Genomic DNA, 23,177 nt, shown 5'->3' on the forward strand with positions numbered 1-23,177 from the left:
AGAAAAACACTTTTGGAAAGTGGTACACGACCTGACTGCCAAGGTTTTGAAAATTCCCTTGGACAGTACACCCATACGGTACCTCTTTGATACAGATCTGGACAGGACACTAGACCCCATATCTGTTAAGAGGATTGGCATAATATCATATATAGCAAAGAAATGCATCTTGCTCAACTGGAACCAACAAAGACCTCCAACATTTAATTCGTTCAAAAAAATTCTGAATCAAACACTGCAACTGGAACAGCGCACATATTCTTTAAAAGGGTCCTTTCTGAGAACAGATGAACCCCTTGTGGACCTCTGACCATCCACCCAGCCCAGATTATGTGCCTTGACTACGTAGAAAAGAGACATACAAACTATGACCGTAAAATTTTATTTTCTTGATCTTGTTTTTCAATTATGTTTTCATTTATTTCTTCCTATTTATTTATTTATTTTTACTATTATTTTTTTCCCCTCCCCTCAGTTCTGCATTCCCTGATCTGTAACTGTGATTGTTAAAAGATGAAAATGAATAAATAAATAATGAGGGGGAAAAAAGTGCAAAGCTGACAAGCACTGAAAATGACACACGGTTTACTACCCAAATATAAGTGTATCAAATGTATAATCAGTAAGTGTATACACAACCTGAAAAAATATTAAATTATGCAATTGTTCATATTTACACATTCATATTTACAGTATAAACAGTGTGGAAGCGCATTGCATTCACAAAAGAAAAAAAACAGACACCTTACAGCGTAATTATGAATTACAATCTCATAATTACAAGAAAAGACCTCATAATTATGAGAAAAGTTAAGGCAGACTAGTTCCGGTCTTCTCAAACTATGGGCGTTTCTCAGTATGTGTTGTTCTCTGTACTTGTGTTCCCATGGATTTGTGAAACGTCATCAGTCACAGCCTAAGTACCGTTCCACCTCAAAGTTCGCATCTAGCCAAGTACAGATCAAATCTCCAGAAGTGTTCTTGATTCGTGGGGCTTATCAAAGATGCATCAGGAGGAGCTGGCGCTGCCCGATTTTGGGCGAAGGGCACTTACTGAAAGTCCAGAACTCCGGTCTGCAACGCGCACACGAACTATCTAAAGCATAGTGTGCACATATGACATTTTCCGGCAAGGCCAGATCTGTACTGCTCATACGTAAACATTTTACAGTACAAAAACGTGTAGTGTTTTCACTGAGAGACGGAATGTTAGCCTATACTCCTGATAATGTTATTTAAGTTCTGTGTTTTTGCAAAGATTCTCTGTAGGCCAAGCATAACATTCACTGCTGGAGTAAGCTGTTTATACACTTTGCTCTAAACCTAACTGTTTATCAGCAAGAACGCATAGTTCACTTGAAGTTTGACAACCACCAAATCATTTTTGGTTTGCACATGTAGTGCTCTCAACCTTTAGAAATAAAGTTGTCTATTTGTGATGTGAAAGCTGTGTCCATTCTTTTGTTACAATGAATATGCACTGGAAGTGAATTACATCTCCTGCATTTTTAATTAAATATAATGCAGCAAAAAGTACATATGTAATGTGAAACCGTTTTGGGTTTTTTTTTTTTTTAAATCAGGGTATAATTACTAACGTTGATTATGCACTGTGACAGATTTTGTCTTATGGTTGCCGTAAGATTTTTGTTGTCTTGCTTCCTCAATGTTGTTAAAAAACAACAAAACAGAGTATATTATATTTAAGATTTTCTCATATTAGACATCTAACATCCGTTGTGACACTACAACACCATGAATAGGATATGACACCATAAAGTGTTACAAATGGGCGGTGCAAATCGGGCAGGGGACGCAAAAATATGATGTAATGTGGTAAAAATGCAATGCAAATCTGGTAGTGTCCTAAATTATTCCTGTATGTGCATGTGCAAAAATGCTGCGCAAGCGTTTTGCAGACTGGACTTCTGCACTCACGCCCAAAAATCAGGCAGCGACAGGGGCGTTTCTCAGTATGCGTTCTTCTCTGTACTTGTGTTCCCATGGACTTGTGAAACGTCATCAGTCACAGCCTAATTACTGTTCCAATTCAAAGTTCACATCTAGCCAAGTACAGATCAAATCCCCAGAAGTGTTCTCGATTCGTGGGGTTTATCAACAATGCATCAGCAGGTGACTTCTGGAGAAGGGTCTGTCTGCAGTCTCGCAGACTACACGACACGCCCACTTCAGTACATGACACACACCCTGAGGTTGACACATGTTATGCAGTTAGACCTACTTGCACTTGTGTGGACTTGGGTAGTCAAGCATCCCAAAAATGCATTTTCTTCAGGTTTTATTTGACTCTTTTTGTACTCCTCACTCAGCAAACACAAACTAATTCCACCATAACTAAAAAGCCCCACAATTATTTCCTGCCATTGACCCTTTTATAGGCACATATCGTGTATATATATATATGTGTGTGTGTGTGTGTGTGTGTGTGTATATATATATATATATATATATATATATATTGGTTTTTTTAAAATAATATTTTAATTAATTTTTTTTTTTTTAAATGAAAACGAACGCAGGCAATTTGGTCTATTATATTATACATTATTTTATTGAAAATATCAGTGAAGATAATGGTGAAAATGCCGGGTAGACTCTAGAGCAGAGCTGAGCTGTGTTGTCAGCAAGAACGATGCTGTCCCAAATGCAGACTGGGCGTACTGTATCCTGGAGTCTGGACTCCTGAGCTGAACTTGCCAAGTCTGAATCCCCAAGAACAGGAGTCCGTACTTGACGTACTCCATATTGAGAAACGCCCTATGATGCACCAGTCTGCAACTGCCAGGTGCCCGCCCCCTTGACTGAACCTCCTGCTTTGAAAGTAATAACACTTTATACAAGATTCTAGAATGTGCTCCTGCCCGCAAGAACTTGCTTAATATTCCATAATCCTGAATAAAATGGTACTATTCTCATCTGGCAAGTAACAGAGGCACCGAGCACAATTTGACTAGCGCAAAGGAAGGACTCTACAGACCAGCAGTTTCCTCATTGCGGACTGGCCTGTCATAGTTTGAGAACACCGGAACTAGGCTACCTTAACTTCTCATAATTAGCAGATCCTGATCTTTTAATTAAGAGATCTTTTCTCATAATTAGGAGATCCTTATCTCGTCATAACGAGATCTTTTCTCGTAATTGTGAGATCTTTAGTTGTAATTACGAGATAGTAACTCATAATAACGTGATAAGGTGTAGATGTCTTCTTTTTTTCTTTTGTGAATGCAATGTGCTTCCATAAAAGAGTAACAGGAACTGACAAAAATATTAAATTATGCAACTGTTCATTTTTTCTGCTGCTGCCTCTCGAACAGTAGTTTGTAGACGTCAAACATCGCCTGTGCCCTGTGCTCCTCCGGCACCCTCCGCAGCATGTCTGCAACAGTTTGTCCAAACCTGGAGAGCTCATCGCTGTCCTGCAACAGGCTCTGTTGCAGTTCCACCCTGCGTTCCTCCAACTGGGCAACCTGCTTCTGAAGCCAATCATCCTGTTCCTTCCTCTTCCTCTTCTTTGCCATCCTTGAGAAAACGGTATAAGGCTGCATTGGCAGAACACTGGTTACTGCGTTTGCATCTTTGCGCAAATCAATATGCCGTGTTTACAACTTGATAGTATTGCTAGCTGGCCTAAACACTTACAACATAGACGTTTATTATACAAAGAATATGCTATATTTACCTCGTTGTTGTCATAATTTGACTCTGTGTCTCGGTGCTTTATATGCGGTGCCAGCCAGGAAAGAATCAAATAAAACGCGGGCACTTTTTCCCTGCCTGGGTCCCCGCTCATCTTAGCGAACCTTTTTCGGAGGCGAACGTACTTATCCCTCAAGTTCTTCCATCTCTTTGTACATTCCGTGACGTCCAAACCTATGTTTGTAGAAATCTCTTTCCATGAATTTGCTGCCATCTGGCAGTCTTTGTAATGTGGCGAAGAGGAGTCGTACAAATGTACATATTTACGGACTTCCTCAGTTAACCTCTCCTCGATTGGATCCATGTTCGAAAATAGCGGAGAAGAAGGAGCAGCCGGAAATGCGTAGGAGGAAACGCGATGCTACCAAGCTGACCAATCACAGTTGTTGCGGTCTGCGTCGCCACGACGTGTAGTATTTCTAGGCAGGTGCGTGTCAGGCTACAGCACAGAGTACGCGGTTACGCCGCACCTACGGCGTACATTCTACTTGCCACTTGCGTAGGCTCTGCGTAGAGCCTACGTACAACTATAAATCAGCCCACGCGCTTATGTAACAATTTTGAATACTCTTTTTGCTATTCAATAGACATTTAAAGTGTTCAAAATGCGTTGTAAGGAATACGTTTTGTTCGATGCGTTTTAAATGGACAGATGCATTATAACGTAGCTAAAGCACTTTGAAGAATCAGACCCTTACTCAAGATGGCTACTTAGCTTCACTCCCCAAACGTCAGGACGTATGCCTGTACGTCATTTCAATCGCATTTGCGCCAACTCAATGGGTTGTCTGTGGCTAGCACAATGCTAGTTAGCGAGGATAGTTGCTTTTCCAAAACAATACTTGTGATACCTGCATCTTTGGGTCAATATTCTCCATATGCGAATCTGCATCAGAATTTCATCCTAAACTGAAATTGCCTGGCTTTTCAGTTTCATCGGAATTTCGTTTTCTTCAACAATGGAATATAACGGATTTGTTCATTTTACAAGCATCTTTGCAGAAGGCAGTGGCAGGAGCAGAAAGAAGGTCCATGTAGGTTAGGCCGCATAAACATAGTCGGTGCATATACCTATTGTTGCAGGAAGCAGTACTTTACTTACTTATGTGACAGTAATCCTTGCTATAGACCATCTAAGATCTACGCACTTAGACGAAAACCTGTTCACCACATTACTGGCTTGCTTTTCGTTAGCGTACATTGCTAGCTACAGTTTACTGTAAGGAGATGCTGGACTGCTAGCTACCTAGCAAGCAGTGGATGGTTTGATTGGATAACCTTGGTTTGCTTGAGTCAAAGCTTCGTTTACAGTGTACAACGGAAACCTTTTTTCTGCAGTTGGAAACGGCATTATCTCGACAACGACGGATGTAGAACAGTAAACCGAACCAGACTGTCACATAGATTGCTCACGTCAACTGTGGCTGTCGTGGATTAGCGATACCTCTTCAGCGAAGATATTGTTTGCTACATGCTAATCTCAGCTATATGAATGTGGGACAAAATGGAGACCCCAGCGATTGTGTACGATTTGGATACGTCTGGGGGTCTAATGGAGGTGAGAAAAAAATCTACAGTTTCTTTTTAATGTAGTACTTTCTTTTGTTCTCCAGTTCCGTTATCATTCAGCCAATGTTACAAGTTACTGTCAATGCTAGAGTAAACACTGAGAGGTGGTAATATAACTGACCAACTCGTTTTACTGTGCTGGCGGCTAGTTCTGTCAGTCAGTTTACTTGCCAGTGCCAGTGTCAATCCGTCTGGGAATGATAATTTGGGAAGTTAACCTCAGTTTCACAGTTGTGAAACTGCGTCTGGATAATGAGAAAAATTGTGTGTATCATAGTGAACTTAATATCTGTTTCATGTGTTAATACTTTGAATGAGAGTTGCTTTTATTCGTAATTCATCCTATGTGCCCTGGTCTCGGCCTTCTGAAATTCCATCGGTCCTAAATCTTTTGCCAGATGCTCTACACTTGATAACTGCTAGTTCGAGTGTAGTTAACAACTTGCATGTAAACTATTTACAGCAGATACAACAACTTCTCGCGCCTCCACGATCCGAAGATGGAGGGAAAAAACGCAAACTCGTGAGGGAGGTTCGGAATGCAGACAGGGTCACCAACCAAATCACCTGTGATAGCTGCCGCGAGGGAGGGGAACTTCTCTGCTGTGATCACTGCCCCGCGGCCTTTCATTTACAGTGCTGGTACTTTGTCTTTTGCATTTCGCAAAACTGTTCTGAAGTTGCGTAATGTGCATTTTAAAAACTGCTACTTAAAAAAAACAACAACAGGTGTTTGTCTAGATAACTATATTACAGACATTTGAGGTACATGGTAAGAGCTGAATGAGATGTGCGACAAAACGTGTAGCATACTCAAAACCAAACTCTGAAAATCACAGTGATAGTTTGTCCGTTTCAGCACGTTGCTATGAGTCTTTGGATGGTATGGTCTGGGTTTAGTAATTAGTTAAACCTTTTTGTGTCTGCAGACTGTGTCACTTACTGCTCACCCACTTTACCAAAGAAGAGAGAAAGAAAGTTTAGATTTGAGTCTGTTTATAGTTTTATGGCCTTTCCTACAAATGTTTTGCTCCAGTGCTTTACAAACATCCTTTAGTAGTAGAAACACAGGAATAAATGAATCACCATTAAATTATTTCTTTTTCCACTAGAAGGTCTCCAAAACATGATTAATTACCAGCTGGTCAGATGTTGCAATTCTTACACATGCAATTCTATTTAGTGATGTTTTGAGTGATACTTGTAATGTCTCATTCAGCTGAAGGTTTACCAGTTTTCCTTGTTTACGTATTGCTCGCCTGCCTCATGAATAGATATGATCTTTAAAAATAACCAAACCGTCCTCAGTTTGCTGCATTTGCTGTTTCTTTATGTTGACTAGGAGGAGACATTGTGTAGCCAACACACAATGCTTGCCACTAGAGGGAGACAAACTATGGTACATGACAGGGGATAGGAGATTTTTCTTTTTTTTTTTTAATGTACCCTAACCAGATAAGCGGAAAAACCACAAATCTCATGATTACTGCCCTATCATATGCCGCTTTCAGGTATTCAGGCTTTTCCAGTGGCTTATGCAAGGCTAAAACTTATTGTTGCATATCTGAACTAAGGCACAGTATCATTTGAGAGGTGTTTTGATCACTGCGTTAATTGTTTTGTTCTAGACATGCCATATCCTTTGATGTTCATTCTTGTAAAGATAAAGCAATTCATTTGCCGCCTGCGGGAGGAACTATGTTCATTCGATACACCCTCTGGCAGGCGGCCCGTGTGCGCTGCATCTGTGTCTCAACATGTGCTGAATGGTTATGCACGAACAAAGACTCAAGACCAACACCACACTTACTCTGTCCCCCCCCCCCCGCCATTGTGTTCTGTCTACAGTAACCCACCACTGAGTGAAGAAATGCTGCCCCCTGGAAACTGGATTTGTCATCGTTGTAACATCCATAAAAAGGTTGGTCACAGTTGTTTTCCTTATAAGTAGTTGAGTTTCTTATAATTATGTAAAGTCTGTTGATCTGTTATTCCACTGATCAGCTAATCATTTAGCTCAATTAACTGTAATAATGAAGAGTTAAAAACATGCAGGAAATGGGATCTTCAGGACTGGAGTTGAGAACTACTCTTCTAAGCTATGTAAAGCAGCTGCACTTCGTTTGTTGCATGAACATTGTGAGTTTTAATCATGGACTGTGTGTGTGTGTGTGTGTGTGTGTGTGTGTCTCTAACAGAAAAGGGAGCTGAAGACGGAGCAGACGAATGGTATGACGGAGCAGCAGCTCTCCAGACGATCCTCTGCCTCACCAGGGGCAGAGCTGGAGCTGGGCGCGGTGCAAATGGACAGCGTGACTGCCGGAGAAGGGGGTGTGCAGGTCACCGTGGCTCAGGTGCACCTCCTGGAACGTCACACCACCAGCCGACCTGGCACGCCCACCTCCAACACCTCCACAGACACGCCGACGCCCTCGGAACAGAACGACGTGGACGAAGACATGCTGGACGTGGAGGATGAAACTCCGAGCTTAGAGCCGGAGAAGATCACGCCTCACTTAAAGAGGCCCTTCCAACTGCTCATCGCTGCTGCCATGGAGAGAAACCCCGCCCAGTTCCAGCTGCCCAATGAGCTTTCCTGCTCCACCCTATTACCCGGTCAGAGCCTCATTTTATATGCGAATGGTCATGAACAGATTATATTTTATCTCGTGTAGAGTATAACCAAAAGACGATCACTAATCTGTTGTCATAATACGCCCCGTTGTTTGGGATGCATCATGTGCAGGGTTGTGAGATGCTCAGTGAAAAAGATCATTGTTTAATATCGTAATGTTGTTTGCCCATTTAAAGGAAGCGGTAAAAGAAGGAGGAAAGAGGAGATGAGCGTGAAAACTTTAAAGAGACCAGAGCACGAGAAGGATCCCAACGGCCTGGTCCCACTGCCAGTGAAGGTGTGCTTCTCCTGTAGCAGGTATGAACTCAGCAACCCGAGGACAAAACATCCCCCAAACACATTTAATTTATTATTCATTCACAGTTAATTCATTTTAAACCCTGGGCAATATTGCATGTTTTACTGTCGAAGTATTTCAGTCGCCTAAGGGATAAATTCAGATGTAGATCGTTTTTCCCACTGTGGGAGATGGTAACTGACTTGTTGGTCCACAGGAGTTGCAGGTTTGCCCCTTTGATCCAATGCAACTACTGCCCCCTCCTGTTTCACATGGACTGTCTCTGCCCTCCTCTCACTGCCATGCCCACGGGAAAATGGATGTGTCCGAACCACATAGAGAACATCGTTGTAAGTAGTGCGGGCAGCAGATAACGGCTATTCCTGAAATCCTGCAAGTATCTCCAGGATTACATAAGAATGTGCTCGATTAAAAACTTGAAGAAATACCGTGAGACGGTTGTCTCTGAACGATCTATCTGCAGAAGCATTTTCTGTACGTGAATAGAGTGAAGTCAACTTTGCATTAACACAGATCTCCATGCACTGCACATATGAGTTTTCCATTTAAAGCACAGTTATGAGGTTAAGGCACGTTATGAAACGGTAGGCTGATCTGTCCCCACTGTTTTTAGCTGAACCAGAACAGCCACGCCCTCAGTAACCGCTGCCAGCTCTTCGACCACTTTCAAGACAGAGTGTCCCAACATGCCGTCAAAGTGGACTTCCTGCGATGGGTCCACCAGCGAAACCCAGCAAACCATCAAAGCTCTCCGCATACCAAGAAGAAGACGGTCAAGGTACGGCCGTTTCGGTTTGCGTTTCGACCAAGATCGACGTTACGGACAAGTTTTCTATAGAAGTGCGTAACGCTTATTCACGTGTGTGTATATGTGTGTCTGCAGGTTCCTGATGCCATAAAGTGCCAGTACCAGTGCCCTCCACCTTTGATGGAGCCAGTCAGAGTTCGCAGCGGGGAGCTGATCTGCAAAGGCATTCCAGACAAAATGCACACATCACCCAGTCAGCACATAGCCACCAACGCTGAGCAGCAGGAGGTAGGCATGAAAACCCCTGAATGTAGCATAACATCTGTTTATATTGGAGAGGTTTGATTTCTCATCTATCTTTTTTCTCCTTTTCCTGTCTTTTATTTTTTTGTTATGAAGTGGCTTGAGGATTTAGTTGCACTTCAGTGCAACATTGTGGGACATTTGTCTGCTAAGCAGATGACACCTTCGTATTGGGACTGTGAGCAGACGGAGAAAGCTGACATAAAGCCACGTGGAGCAGCCGAGGAGCTAAGGTCCCACTTCTCCTCCAGACGGACGGCAGATTCGGCAGCTGTCTGCTCCAAGCCCTGCAGTACAATTGCTGGCCCCCAGGGGGCCTCGGTGCTGGATCTCCAGGTTTCCGCAGAGCAGCGAGAAGACTGCAGCCCTTGTAGGGAAAGGTCATGTCAGGGCTGCTGCAGGAACTCCAATGGAGCAATAGAGAAAAGCATGAGAGTGAATGGGCCTTTGGCAAGTCACAAGAGCGCCAAAGCGAGCTGCCAAACCGAGTCCCCAAACAGGCCGAGCGGTTCCTCTGTGCCCCACAATCCAACACCCTCAGGCCGGGGATTGTTCAATCATGTGGAAACAACAGAGATAAAAACTGAAAACAGTAGCCTGCGCAGCTCTTGCGCCCAGACAAACAGCCTCTCCTCTTCATCATCCCTCTCTTCCTCCTCCACCTCCTCCCCTTTGCCCCCCTGTGCCAGTCAGCTTCAAAGTGCCACTCAGGACACTGTAAGAGGACAAGTGGTTGCGCTGATGAATCGCAGTGTACCGTGTCCCGTAGTGTGTCAGGATTCAAACCGACTGGCCTCCTCACTTCTCCCCCCAGGTAAAGTATTACCCACAACAAGTAGAGAAGAGACACCCCCACCGCCCAAACACTTAAATGGGTATTCATGCTGAAATGTTAATATTCCAAAGTAAAATTCTCTTATTTTTCACGCTGAACCCCCATATCTGCAGGAGTTTGTTAGATTTCGTCCACTGCAACACAAGGAGAGTGGGATACACTGGACAGGAAACTGTCTTTAGAGGCTTGTGGATGCATCTGGCATGAAAAGCCCTCATTGAGGTCATGGAAGTCATTTGTGGACTGACCTCTGCTGTTTTCTGTCTCTCGCTCTCTCAGAGGGAAAGGTTAGTCCTGGTGCTATGTCTCCTGGAAGCAGTTCCATGGTCTCTAGTTCCGCCTCCTCCTGTGTCAGGGACTCCTCCAGCTACGTAAAGCCTGTGACAGAATATAACGGAGGTAAGCCTTTTACAGTCTGTTCCTCCACCTTTACTGTTCCTCTACCTCATATGCAGGGTCAGTGGACTCAGCGACACCTCTCTGAAGAGCCATAACACAGAAACAAGTTGAGTTAGTAATATACTCATTAAGTATCTGTGCTGCGTGCTGTCTTTGCAGACGTCGAGTTGAGTAAGCTAGATGAGGAGCTGATCAGACAGCTAGCCTGGCAGAGGATCCAACAGCTCATACCTTCAAAGGCAGCTTCGGCCTCCAGATCATGTGGGAGCCCCCCCACAGATACAGCCCCTCTCTCACAACCCCCACCTCAGTCAGACAGTAAGGCCCACCAAACCGCACAACAGTGCACGTTGCAATGCAATACAAAGAGGACGTATTCGGTATCAAGAATAAGATTTCTTTTTTTTTTAGTTTATTGGTGTTGATGCAGTGTGTTTTCTCTCTCTTGCAGTCCAAAAGAAGGATGCACAGGCTCGGGCTGTGCTTCATCCTTTAATGGGAAAAGGAGCAGCTATCAACATGAATCACAGAACCCTCCACATAGGAACTGGTAAGGCTCAACTCGTGCTGGCGGTTCACACGGTTTTCGTTACGGCATGACAGAAACTTAATGATGACTTTGTTGTTTTGATTTCTTTGCTCCCTCCTTCCACACAGGTGCTGAAATGGATTTGTGCCTTACAAATTATGGTCATTGTAATTACGTTTCGGGAAAACACGCGTGCATTTTTTACGACGAAGTAAGTCTTCCCTGGCGTTTCTGTTAATCAGCATTGTGTAACCCCGTGTAGCAGGCTGAGATATGATGTTTATGACGGTGAAGTGATCTTTATTGTTTTTTGCGTCGTCTGAACAGAACACAAAACATTACGAGCTGCTTAACTACAGCGAGCACGGGACGACCGTGGACAATGTTCTTTACTCCTGTGACTTCTCAGAGAAGCCCAACCCCAGCACGTCCAACGGAGTCGCCTCTAAATCCCATAACATCATCCGTACGTACCCCCTGCACCCTGCTCGCTCACTCCTCCACTCTCTCAAATGTTGGCTTTATATCTGAAATAAAATCACACACCAGATTAGACACATGATCTGGACACTTCAGACATCAATGCAAGATTCACCTGCATCCCTTAAATATAACAAGCTAAAGAATACATATCAATACCACATTCATAGTCATATTGTTATCTGGTGTTTCTAAGCTGGCCTGTACAAGCGAAGTTGGATAATGGAACGATCTTCCCACGAATGTGAAAAGCACTGAGTCATTCTTTTTCCACTGGCAACTGAAAACTGATCTTTTCAGATCTTTCCTCAAATCAGGCTATTACTACTAATTATGAAATGGGTCAGCTCTGTACACATTGCTGACATGTTGTTCTCTTCCAATTGACTCTACCCTCTGAATAGGCCACTGTAAGAGGAAGAGGCGGGCGGAAGAGGAGGAGGATGCTGAATCGCGATTGGTTCCCGTGGGAGGGGTGATGAGCTGTCGATCTCAGGCAGAGCCCAGGACATCTTGTAACTGCAAGGCCAGCAGCTCCAGCCTGATTGGCGGCAGCGGAGCTGGGTGGGAGGGCACGGCGCTGCTTCACCATGGAAGCTGCGTCAAGCTGGGCTGCCTTCAGTTTGTCTTCAGCATCAGCGAGTTCACCAACAAGCAGCCCAAAGAGGAGGAGAACAGCACCAGCTTCAACCAGGAAGAAACTGAGCTGGCTGCAACACAGACTGCCAAATCCCATCAAGTGCCAGTGTTGCGTTCCAACTCAGTTCCATAGCTTCTGCTACCTTCCTTAAAGACTTATAAAGAAGCTGGTTTGTAATAAGGACAATTAAAGAACTTTGTTTTGAGAAGTTCATAGATTTGCATGTATCAAAAGGGGTTTTTTTGGTCCCAGAAATGACTGGGATTTGAAACTTGCACATAACATTTCTATCTTTTTTATGCAAACAGTTTTGTTTTCTGTTTTTTTGTTTTGTTTGTTTTGGGGGTTTTTTTCTTGCTTTTATGTTTACTCCTTTTCAGCCTGATGAAAAAGATTTTTTCATTAAATATTTAATATGGTTCACACATCCGGCCTACCTTCTTGCTAGTAAAAAAAGATCATTTTTTCATGTCTCCTTTCAAATTAATAACCCATTGAAGATATTTTGTTATATGCAATGTATTATTCATCCTTATGTACTATACCTCTGCTCCTTTTGAGCAGTGTGCACATTGGCATGAATTATTCCCGTTACAATTATTCAGCATCAGAAACAGAGGTCCTACATAACGAGTTTGATATTTGTTTCACATTTCAATGCAAGCTCCTCCATCTGTGTTCAGTGGTGCATATAAGTTTATTATATTACATTGAGATTCAGTCTTGTCTGTACTGTAGCTCATGTGTACATAGGGGCATTTCATTTTAGCTCTTGTTTGAAAGTGATAAAAAAAAAAATCATCATATGTATATAAACAAACTTTTGACGTCAGTCCATCTGTCTGTCACGACAATGTAAATATATAAAGACTTTTTAAGTACAAGCTCAAAACATTAATATGCTTTTTTGTGTGAATGTGTGAATGGTTGTGCGTGACGTATCAATTTTGAATGCAAGACCCGTTGACAATTCAAACCCGCGGGCTCGAGCGCAGTATTTTTTGGCAGCTGCATGTATCTAGGCCATATGCGTTAACTGAATTTGAGCCAACATCGACTTGGCATCTCCTAAATATATTCAGTTATGTAAATTAAATTAATGTATGGAACCTCTGATCCTCACCCGCTGAATGAAGCAGTTTGCTCCAGTTGAAAGGTCAACATTTTGCTCCAAAGGCAGTTCAACAAGTAAACCGCACCCTACAAAGCAACAAATCCAGAAACGCAAGTTCACGGATTTAGTCTGCCTAGCAAATTCGGTACGCTCTTAAACCAGAACACGAGGATTTCTACGCATTGATTCAGTAACTTTCACGAGCTAACTCTTATGAAACCACGCTGCGTTGTTCTTTAAGTCATGTTGCTGCTGATTTGCGGTGTCGTGATTGTTACTTACATTTTATTTTACAAAACTTTTGTCGAGGGAGAGAAATGCAAAAGCAAAGTCAAATTACACGGGAAGACGGTCATCATTACCGGTATGATTTTACCTTTCATGTGTTTTTCGCGGTGAATGTTTCAAGATCAACGACTTTGTATCGTCAATATTTGTGCACTTTTCTTTGGCAGGTCTGATGACACTTGAAGACTCATTCTATCCACAATTTTCAACACTTTGAACTGCACCTTTTCTCTTGTTAGGGAGCAATACGGGCATAGGAAGAGCAACCGCTGTGGATTTAGCGAGACGCGGGGCGAGGGTCATTTTAGCCTGTCGAAACCAAGTGCGCGCCGAAGCAGCTGTTGCCATTGTGAAAAGAGTAAGAAAGTAGAAGCTTTGCTGTCTCCTGTTCTCTTAAGTCAGTCTTAATATGAGATAAGCATTCGTGTTCACCCAATGCCCTGATATTACAACGTATTATTTGTTTTACATAGGAGAGTAGGAGTAACAATGTAGTTTTCATGCATTTGGACCTGGCGAGTCTTAAATCAGTGCGTGCCTTTGCTGAGAATTTCCTCAAGACGGAGTCAAGGCTAGACTTGCTTATCAACAACGCAGGTTGGACTTGATGGTTTGGTATTCATTCAATATCTGAGCCGTGCAAGCTTCACTGGATATTACTGAAACTAAAACTAAAAATATTTACTGTTTCTTCTTGGGGGAAAAAAACGTGATGCTACTCATAAAACTGGTTTATCTGGTTGTTGGAGGTCCTTTTAACTGAAACTGTAATCTAGTACATATATACATTTAGTTATAGATGTATCTGTTATTTTGATCCAGTGCTACAAATTTATATTCTCTTAATAATCAGGATCGTCGTATTACAGGAATTTATATGCAGGGTACTACAGAAGATGGCCTGGGTTTGATGTTTGGGGTTAATCATCTTGGCCACTTTCTACTGACAAACCTGCTGCTGGAGCGACTGAAGGAGTGCGGTCCAAGTCGAATCGTCAACGTGTCTTCCTTGGGGCATAATCTAGGCAGTATAGATTTTAATTGCCTGAGTAAGCATAAAGAGCTGGGTGTTGGAAACTCGCCTTGGGACGTCCTGAAGATCTACTGCCACAGCAAACTGTGCAATGTGCTCTTTACATATGAGCTTGCAAAGCGACTGCAAGGCACTAATGTGACTTGTTACAGTCTCCATCCAGGTCAGTATTGCCCCGCCCACTCGCACTTTATCAGCATGTACATTAGTCAGAGCGCTTTTAAGTTTTATGACTTCTTGGCCCTTTGGTTGTGTAGCATTGTTCTCAGACATTTAAAACCCATGGCTCTTTTTTTGCAGGGGTTATTGATACTGAGCTGAGTCGCTATGTCAACCCTACGTTCAGGAAGATGATGAAGCCCATTAGCACGTTGTTTTTTAAGGATGTTGAGGCTGGTTCACAGACCACCTTGTACTGCGCCCTTCAGGAGGGCATCGAGTCACTGAGTGGCTGCTACTTCTCCGAATGTGCCGTGAGGAGCGTTAAACCCGAAGCACGAGATGATGCGGTGGCCAAGAAGCTTTGGGAAGTGAGCGAGAAGCTCTGTGGTTTATCTTGAGGTTTATCCTTTTCATTTTAAAAGAAGTGTTCACTTCTAGACATTTAAGAGTTCTTTAAAGTCCGAGACATTTGAAGTCCTCTGTGTGTGACAGCTATACTAATTTTCTTAGATGCACCCGTTGCAGTTATGGTCGCATATTAAGATATAATGGTTGGAAATGAAACCATACCGCTATATTAATACCCTTATCTTTCCAATTTTCCTAGTTCATTCCTTTGCGCAATCCAGATAATTGGTATGTAACATACTGCAATAAAGCCTGAACTATAATAAATGTTTAAAATGAGTGTCTGTGTCCATCTGTCTGTTTGGCACTGACTATAAAATGCATGTGAATGTTAGAATGAGTATATACTTAACCAGTGGGGGATTCATTATGTATTAACGGGGGGATGGGAGATGACCCAGTGGTCACTGACACTACTTTGTAGAGTATATAGGGGGATGGCACATCAACAAGGGGGATGCATTTTGGTCATTTTGCTAACAAGGGGGATGGCATCCCCCCTCATCCCCCTGCAAATCGCCTACTGCACAGAACTAAAGGAAAAACTGCTTTCTATCTACATTACCTTCACTTGGAAGGGCATGCTGACTTCACCTACGTAATTCGTGAAAGGTATCACATACAGAAGAAAATGTACCAGTACAGAAGAAAATGTGAATAGATCTCAGATTGAATTGTTAAACCCATAGATATAGAAACGTATATATCTTATTGGCCCCTCCTGTATGTCGCTTATGCGTCATATTGGAGCGGTCAAGATCGGCTAGTTAACAAATATAATGTGTATTGAGAAATGCAAGCTTCTCAACAAAATCGACTGTAACTCGCTTAATTCTGAACGTTTCTATATTTATAGTTAAACCTATGGTTTATAAATACAATTAGGATTTGACCACTAGGGGTAGTTGTATCTATCAAAGAGCGTTACAGAGAGGTTTTATAAGGAAGTCGAGACCTCAAATGATCTTGGACATGACCTCATGCTTGTGGGGGATATTTGTGTTACCTGAACTGCAAACAGTGTACAGGAATAAGCACGAAAGGGGCATGGAGTGAACAAAGTTTAGTTTCGTTATTGATTACGCTCCAAACGTGCAGTACGGCGGATTAAACAAGCAGTGTTGTTATTCACAATGTTGACGGTTTTGTCGCTCGGAGTTGTAGTTTTTCCTGGACTATTTGTTATATGTAATAAGGCTTTAAACTCACATTTCAGAAACTGGAACGATGCGGAGGTGGTTCAGTTAAGTGGAAGGTAATCTGTAATTCAGATCTATAAATGAGATCTATACATATGTCCTGTGAATTTGTCCTGCGATGTCGACTTGTTTTCCCTAATTCACTCACTTCCAGAACAAGTCAACCCAGTTTTCTTTAATACTGGAATTGTACTTTTCTGTTCGTTTTCGTTGCAATGTATCGCTGCTTTGTTTACTCATGCTTTGATGAAAGGTTATTTAAGGTCATTGGCGCCCCCTTTTGTAACAAGATCCCAAACTCAGTCGTATTAATATTGCAGTTGCATTAATACAGTTTCGTTCTTGATTTGGTGTAAACACATATTTGCAATATAAGTTTGTTTGAGGGGATACATACGTAATTTAATGTTGTTTACGTTTCTGTTTATACCCTACCCGTTGTTTATTCTGCACACATATTGAAAACGCCACTTTCTTTCTTAAGGGTGGTATCTACCGTCCATGCCATCCTCGCCACCATATCTGGCGTCATCATTGTAACGTCCTGTGCGGGTAACGTAATGACTGACAGGTAATCAAGACTTTTTTTCTGGGATGTAGATCTTAAGAAATCTTTGAGGAATTTGAGTTTTAATAATCGAATTTGTTGTAGGTTTTTTTTTTGGGGGGGGGGGGGGGTCGGTTTTACATGTTTAGAGAAAGTATGATTCTTGTTGTATCGTTTGGACTGTGTGTGGTTGGATTACATGGTGAATACATTTTTTGAAGATTTATTTTGCTTTGAAGCATTTTCTAATTTTTCTACTCACTCCCTGTACTCCCTCTGTAGCTGTAGCAGAATCAAATCATTTTAATGTTTTTGTTGTTGTTGTTTGTTGCTGTTATTTGTCACTCAGTCATTTTAAAGATAATGAGCAACAACTGGCTATGTATTGGGTAGCCCCTGAATTTTACGACGCAATTTAAGTTTTGTGTTGTAATGTCAACTAAAATAAATGTAATATGCTAACGAATAAATTATTAATTTATGTTTCACATGATATTTTCTAAAACGTTCCTCTTCCCGATCCAAGACACAGGCTAGCTACAGACTTTGTGTGGTTCGGAGCTCCATACATGGCTTATGACATTTACGTCATTTATGTGAATCAGTACTACAAGGAGAAGGCCAAAGGGATTGCCATATACAACGAACGTTATTTTAGCCGAATTAAACGGCTCCTATTGAAAGATATCCTAATAGTAATTCACCACGTGGCATTACTGACCATCTTCATGCCCGTTGTTCTGGTAAGGAAAGCACAAAAAGCATGCCAACAGATGATTTTCAGTTTCCAGAGTTTGACATTACAGTTGTAAGACATTCATGTATAGAATCGTCATATGAATCTGAAATGTGCTTTCTCTTAATCCACATTCTGTTTGAAAATCAAGTCTTCCATTCACACTCACAATTACAGACCGGTTCTGTTACTATATGTACACAATGCCTACACAGACAGCTGTTTTGTTTTACTTTGTTTTTTTCTATATCACCTTGTTCTTAGTTCTTCCGGAGGGGTCTTGGAGACTTCTTCATCGGCTGTTTTTTCACAACAGAACTAAGCACCCCATTTTTAAATTTAGGCAAGACTCTTATCCAGGTATAGTTAGTCCAACAGTTGCACAGTTCTTGAATCTTCTAACAACAGTGAGTTTAAATGGCAGTTATGTTTTCAAATAATTGTTTGTACATTTTGTTAGCACTGTCAGATGGGGTTCATTGAGAAATGTGACAAAATATGACCGTTAATGGTAACACAATGTGTAAAAACTTACTATACTTTAAACATTTATTGTTTTTAATTTACAGCTGGGACTGGAGGATAGTAAGCTACACAAAATCAACGGCTTGATGGTCCTGCTAAGTTTCTTCACTTGCCGAATCTTGCTTTTCCCCTTCATGTACTGGGTGTATGGTTGTAGCTACAACATTCCCATCCTCAGTGTTCCCTACCATATTCCTCTGCATTGTAACATAGGAAACATCTGTCTGCTGGCACCGCAGGTCTACTGGTTCTCATTACTGTGTCGAAAAGCATGTCGCCTTTACTCTCGCCAGAACAAGCCACAGAGAGCTACCTCTAAAGACAGCTTAAAGTCCTCTTAGAAATCTGCCTTTAAACTGAAACGGTCATCCTAGCCATTAATCTTGGCGTCCTCTTTCTTCTGTGATTCACCCAGGATCTTACAGTGAACACGACCCTGCACAGTTACAGGATAAATTACACTAAGGAAGGGTGTTTGGATGTATGGGTAGTTGTCAGAACAAAGGATGTGTTGAATCAAATATCTAACTAAATCTGACCAACATTTTTGCATTTTATCTGCTGCCTGACAAGTGTCTTGAATTGTTTCACTGTTGGATTTTCAAATGTCAAGTACAAAAAATAAATCAATACCAATACAGTATATCATTATCCGAAGGTAAATGTTACACTAGCAATTTTGTCTGTAGATGTCATTTCTGTGTTGTTGTGTTGTGTTTTCCAACATTTGGAATAAACTCTGGTTACCATTGTTAAGTTCTTGTGGCAAATAATCACAAACATTCTGGTGCAGGTAATCCATTTTTATTCTTAATGTTCATGTGTTGTATCAGTTACAAATGAGATATATGACAGTAACAAAATACTATGTTTACATTTTGATTCTTCATGGAAAGAGGGAAAACATGCATTTCAGAGATAATTTGATGGGCTCAGTTTGAAAGTGCACTTAATGCAGCGGTATTATAGCTGAGCGATCTTTTGGTGCAGGACCGCTTTCATTTCTGCGTTCTCCAGGTTGTTTGCGATAGTGGTGAGGAAGTGGCGCGTGTTTTCATCCTGCAGTGCAGATGAACTCTTGGGGTACGCCGTGACCACGGCCTCGTAGTGAGACAGAATCTCCAAAGCGCAGAGGAACAAAGGCTCTGCCCCGCCCTGCATCATCACCTGCACGTGCACAACGTGGCAAAACAGTTGAGAAAGCACAAACAGAACCTCCTCACTGCCAGCTTTACCATCTGTCTTGGCGACTTTTGGAGAATTGGCTGTGGTCGGGAGAGGCACCTTGGCCTTTAACGAGCCGATGATCTCTCTGACGGCACAGGCATAGAGTCGTTCAGCGTGTGCCCAGCCTTGAGGTGGCAGCCAGCCCGAACAGCTGGAGCCACAGAGCAACTGGAAGACGCGTAGCAGCAACACAGACAGACGCATCTCGTAGGCGAACGAACGAAGATCAAGTAACGGGAGAAAGTCGATGTACTCTAGAGAGAACGGTACATGAAGCTTCCCTGATACCAACAGCTCTCGTATTGCTCTCAGGAGTCTCTCCCATTCCCCAATTGTGCACCATGGTAGAGTCTGTGATATAGCCAGTAAAAAGCCTTTGCTGAACATACTGACTTCGTCTGGGTTTCGCTGGTCCAGAGAGAGGGAGTCCAGCATTGTCCTCTGCACATGGTCAGAGAGACAGCAGCACTCCATCCAAGCTAGAAGTCCAGTACCGTGCCCATACTGAGGCAGGTTCAAACCAGACCACTCATGGTCTGGAAGATTACAGACAGACATCAAAGAGCTTGGCACCTCATATTTAAAATGATCTCCCCAAACCTCTTTCAGATGAAAACGGACAGTCCAGTCAAGTTGCTCCACTCTCCCATACAGCCAGGAGAGAGCTCTGGACCAGACACTGGGAGCCAGAGAAACCTCCTTCCCAATCACCTCCCCCAGAGTTCTCAGAGCAGATATCAGCAGCTCTTTGCACTCCATGGATAAGCAAAGTTTGTTCTCTGGCGATTCCTCCCAGCATCGGACAGTTTCATTCAGAAGCTGGGACAGGCAGTACAGGAGTGGGAATGGGGAGCAGTTCATCACCCAATGCGTGGACTCAGTCTGCAAATCCCGTGTGAGGGAAGACTGGAGCAGTCGCAAGCACATCTCTAGGCTATAGGACGACTGAGAGGAGGAAGAGATGAGGTTAGAGAGGACAAAGTTTCCCAAAACCTCCGCTGGATGTAGGAAACTCAGCTTTTCACCCCTGGCCCCAGATATACTTGGTTCCATCAAAGCACCGACAAAACTAAGGAGCTGGTCCTCTTCCTGCGAGGTTGAGAGTTTGTTCCGCACAGTTTTAAGAAGACAGGAACACAGCAGGTTCCCCTCAGGCTTCCTCGTCTCTTTAGGTTGACCTGGTGGGCTCCTGAGGCCTGGGAGCTGCTGAAGTAGCTTGGCTATGAGAGTGTGAGTTCCCAAGTTCATTACAGCCAAGTGGCAGCACCTGCAAAGCGTGGCCTCTGGATTCTGGAAAGCAACGCGGGCCACGGCCGAAACGGCAGAGCTGAGACTGCTCTCCGCACCACTCTGAATGATGCAGTTGAAAGCCAGATTCAGTTCTTCTTCAAAGCCTATCATAACAGATTTGGGAAGACATCCATGGAGGCCCTTTGGAGAGATGGCGAGCATTTCAGCCAGCGTCTCATTTTTGTCAGATAATGAAAGCTGGGAGAATATGTCAACAATAATTTCTTTCAGTTTTTTGGAACACTTTACATCAGCATCAGTTTGGCATTTGGCTATGAGAGTAGAGACCAACTTCATGATGAGGTCTTTGTGCTGAAAGGCACTTTTGTTTCGTTCGAGGCAGGTGAGCCATTCAGGCACATTAAAAGCCCAGTTTAGTTCTGAGGCAAATAATTCGGGAAGTCTTTGGAATCCTTCCAAACGGTTATCAGTAATGGCTATAGCAACACATGCTTTTTCCACCAAAGAGCTCTCCGGATCAGGAAAAGTCACTGATGTTGCCAAATTTTTCAACATATTTGTCAATGCAGTCACCATTTGTTTGTTTCCTGCCATGGTTTCAGGCAGTGCCAGCTTCTCCAAAGACTCTATTACTCGCTTTAGAGAATTTTTCAGACGTACCACTGAGTATATGGGGTCGTTAATGTGTGTCAATGTCAACAGTCCTTTCTCCTCCCAACCAGAGGTCACCTCTATGGCTATCTGCAGGGCTTGCACTAGCGTTATTCCAAATGGTTTGTACTGAGTAGGAGTGAGTATAGCAGCGAGTTCTTGATGGGCCTCACAAATGGCCTCAACAAGGTCAAATCCTTCTGCTCCATCATGTGTGTTTTTGAGCATCACTAACCTGGAAATAACCTCCAGTTTATTCTCTATAGAGAGGTCTGTAGCATGGTCTAACAAGTAGGAGGTATAGAGGGTGTCAAGGCAATTGGAAAGAGCAAAGTGACACATGTCTGGAGTCTTGATATGGTCTTTTACTTCCTTCAACCCACATAACAGGGTGGACACTATGCATAATGGAGGAACCTGTGATTCTGGGTCAGGTTTGAACCTCTTTGAGGCTTGGAGAGAGGGGTCAGTAGATGACCGGGTGAAATTTGCACACTGCTCAGAAAACAGCTGGTCCAAAGTATCTTTCTGTCCTCCTCTGCCCTTCAGCAGTTCCCACCACACTTCCAGCAGCAACTGAACATCCTTCTCTGTGGTGCAATTTGTAATATGTTTTACCAGGCGCTGTACCTCTATGCCCATCTCAGACGGTTGAAAACATAACAGCAACTCCACATAGATTTTAGAGAGGCCCAGTGCCTTCACTAATTCATAAAGTACTGAATGGTTAATTTCTGGGAGGCTGTTTTGCACAGCAAAGAGTGGATTTTCCATCCATCTGACATCAATATCCTCCCCTTTCTCAACTTCCAAGAGCTTACTCCATAGGATACAGAGAGTCTTCTTTCTCCAGTGTATTCTGTCGTCATAACCTCCTCTCACCTGTCTGCATATTTCGGTGACCGCCTGAATAATTGGTTTCCCAATCTTAGCCCAATCCTCTTTTCTCATAGTACACAGTTGCTCAGGTTGGCGAAGCTGGTTTGCAAGGAGAAGTCCACCTTGAAGAACAGCAGTCTTCTCACAGCTAAGCCAGGAGTCTGCAAACAGAGAACGAAAAACATGTAAATTCACTCAGGAAAAATGGTTAAGAGAGTCACACTGAAATGGCAATTTATACTCTTCACTGGATGAGTATCCATGGATTTAGTCATCAGTATTCAAGTACATCAAAGTCCTGGGCACTGTAGTTAGTTTTGGCCCCATTTAAGTTACGTGCTGTTTTCAAATTTAAACTAGCCTATTGCAAGCCTCCGCCCCTTGGTATTAATTTAAGTTGTGAAACGTTATAACGGCAGCATTTTACGTAAATTTTGGACACAGCATGCTCCTTCAGACGTACCACGCCACAGTTCATTTTTAAAAGGACACTATTATTCAGATTTTAAAAACATGCAAACAATTTAACTTAAAACATTAAATACCTTCACCCATGATGAACTCTGCTTTAAAGAGGCGACGTTAAAATCCTCCTGAGTAACACTTGTCTATCATCAAATACGGCTATATTTTCTCGACACCAAAACAGTGAATAACGTAACCTCGTCCTCAATACATTCAAAAACGCTCACGTTTGGATTGCGTGCATTCGCGCTGAAGCTACTTCCTCGTCAACGAGCACACCCTCAGAAAAAGAGAGGACTAGACAGTTGAAAATTGAAGTTGGATTATTTATTAGCGCCCTCACATGGAGAAATGTTTTAGCTCCCAAGAGTAAAAAGGTAAGTCGAATAAAACAACACGTTTAGAATAAAGCATGATTAAAATAATGTTTGATTTTCAGACAATGACAACTTCAAATATAATTTACAAGACTCATTTCAAATTTAATTACTGTTCCTTGGCCTGAATTTAGACATGCACAATATTTCTGAACAGTTTCA

At 42.6% G+C, this 23,177-nt stretch overlaps 4 protein-coding genes across 4 annotated transcripts; 3 read left to right on the plus strand and 1 right to left on the minus strand.

Annotated features, from left to right (window-relative positions):
* The first annotated feature begins 4,913 nt into the window (after positions 1-4,913).
* Positions 4,914-12,419, plus strand: phf12b (PHD finger protein 12b). The gene is made up of 15 exons (XM_030778119.1): positions 4,914-5,275; positions 5,750-5,928; positions 7,135-7,207; positions 7,485-7,902; positions 8,098-8,218; positions 8,416-8,548; positions 8,833-8,997; positions 9,103-9,255; positions 9,367-10,084; positions 10,385-10,504; positions 10,664-10,822; positions 10,956-11,054; positions 11,162-11,244; positions 11,361-11,499; positions 11,918-12,419. Exons 1-15 carry the CDS (start codon positions 5,210-5,212, stop codon positions 12,283-12,285), a joined length of 2,994 nt encoding a protein of 997 aa, XP_030633979.1. The 5' UTR covers positions 4,914-5,209; the 3' UTR covers positions 12,286-12,419.
* Positions 12,420-13,345: 926 nt separating this feature from the next.
* On the plus strand, positions 13,346-15,413 carry dhrs13b.1 (dehydrogenase/reductase (SDR family) member 13b.1). Its single transcript, XM_030776405.1, has 5 exons — positions 13,346-13,631; positions 13,795-13,913; positions 14,029-14,152; positions 14,425-14,751; positions 14,889-15,413. The coding sequence occupies exons 1-5, from the start codon at positions 13,511-13,513 to the stop codon at positions 15,146-15,148; spliced, it is 951 nt and encodes a 316-aa protein (XP_030632265.1). The 5' UTR covers positions 13,346-13,510; the 3' UTR covers positions 15,149-15,413.
* Positions 15,414-16,242: 829 nt separating this feature from the next.
* LOC115814277 (TLC domain-containing protein 3A) lies at positions 16,243-18,884 on the plus strand. Its single transcript, XM_030777047.1, has 5 exons — positions 16,243-16,413; positions 16,842-16,928; positions 17,431-17,647; positions 17,905-18,000; positions 18,210-18,884. Exons 1-5 carry the CDS (start codon positions 16,292-16,294, stop codon positions 18,504-18,506), a joined length of 819 nt encoding a protein of 272 aa, XP_030632907.1. The 5' UTR covers positions 16,243-16,291; the 3' UTR covers positions 18,507-18,884.
* Positions 18,885-19,128: 244 nt separating this feature from the next.
* Positions 19,129-22,728, minus strand: gemin4 (gem (nuclear organelle) associated protein 4). Its single transcript, XM_030778120.1, has 2 exons — positions 22,719-22,728; positions 19,129-22,367 (listed from the first exon to the last, which is right to left on the minus strand). The coding sequence occupies exons 1-2, from the start codon at positions 22,726-22,728 to the stop codon at positions 19,129-19,131; spliced, it is 3,249 nt and encodes a 1,082-aa protein (XP_030633980.1).
* Between the last annotated feature and the right edge of the window lie 449 nt (positions 22,729-23,177).

The sequence above is a fragment of the Chanos chanos genome, chromosome 6 (assembly GCF_902362185.1).
Source record: "Chanos chanos chromosome 6, fChaCha1.1, whole genome shotgun sequence".
NCBI classification, from domain to species: Eukaryota; Metazoa; Chordata; class Actinopteri; order Gonorynchiformes; family Chanidae; genus Chanos; species Chanos chanos.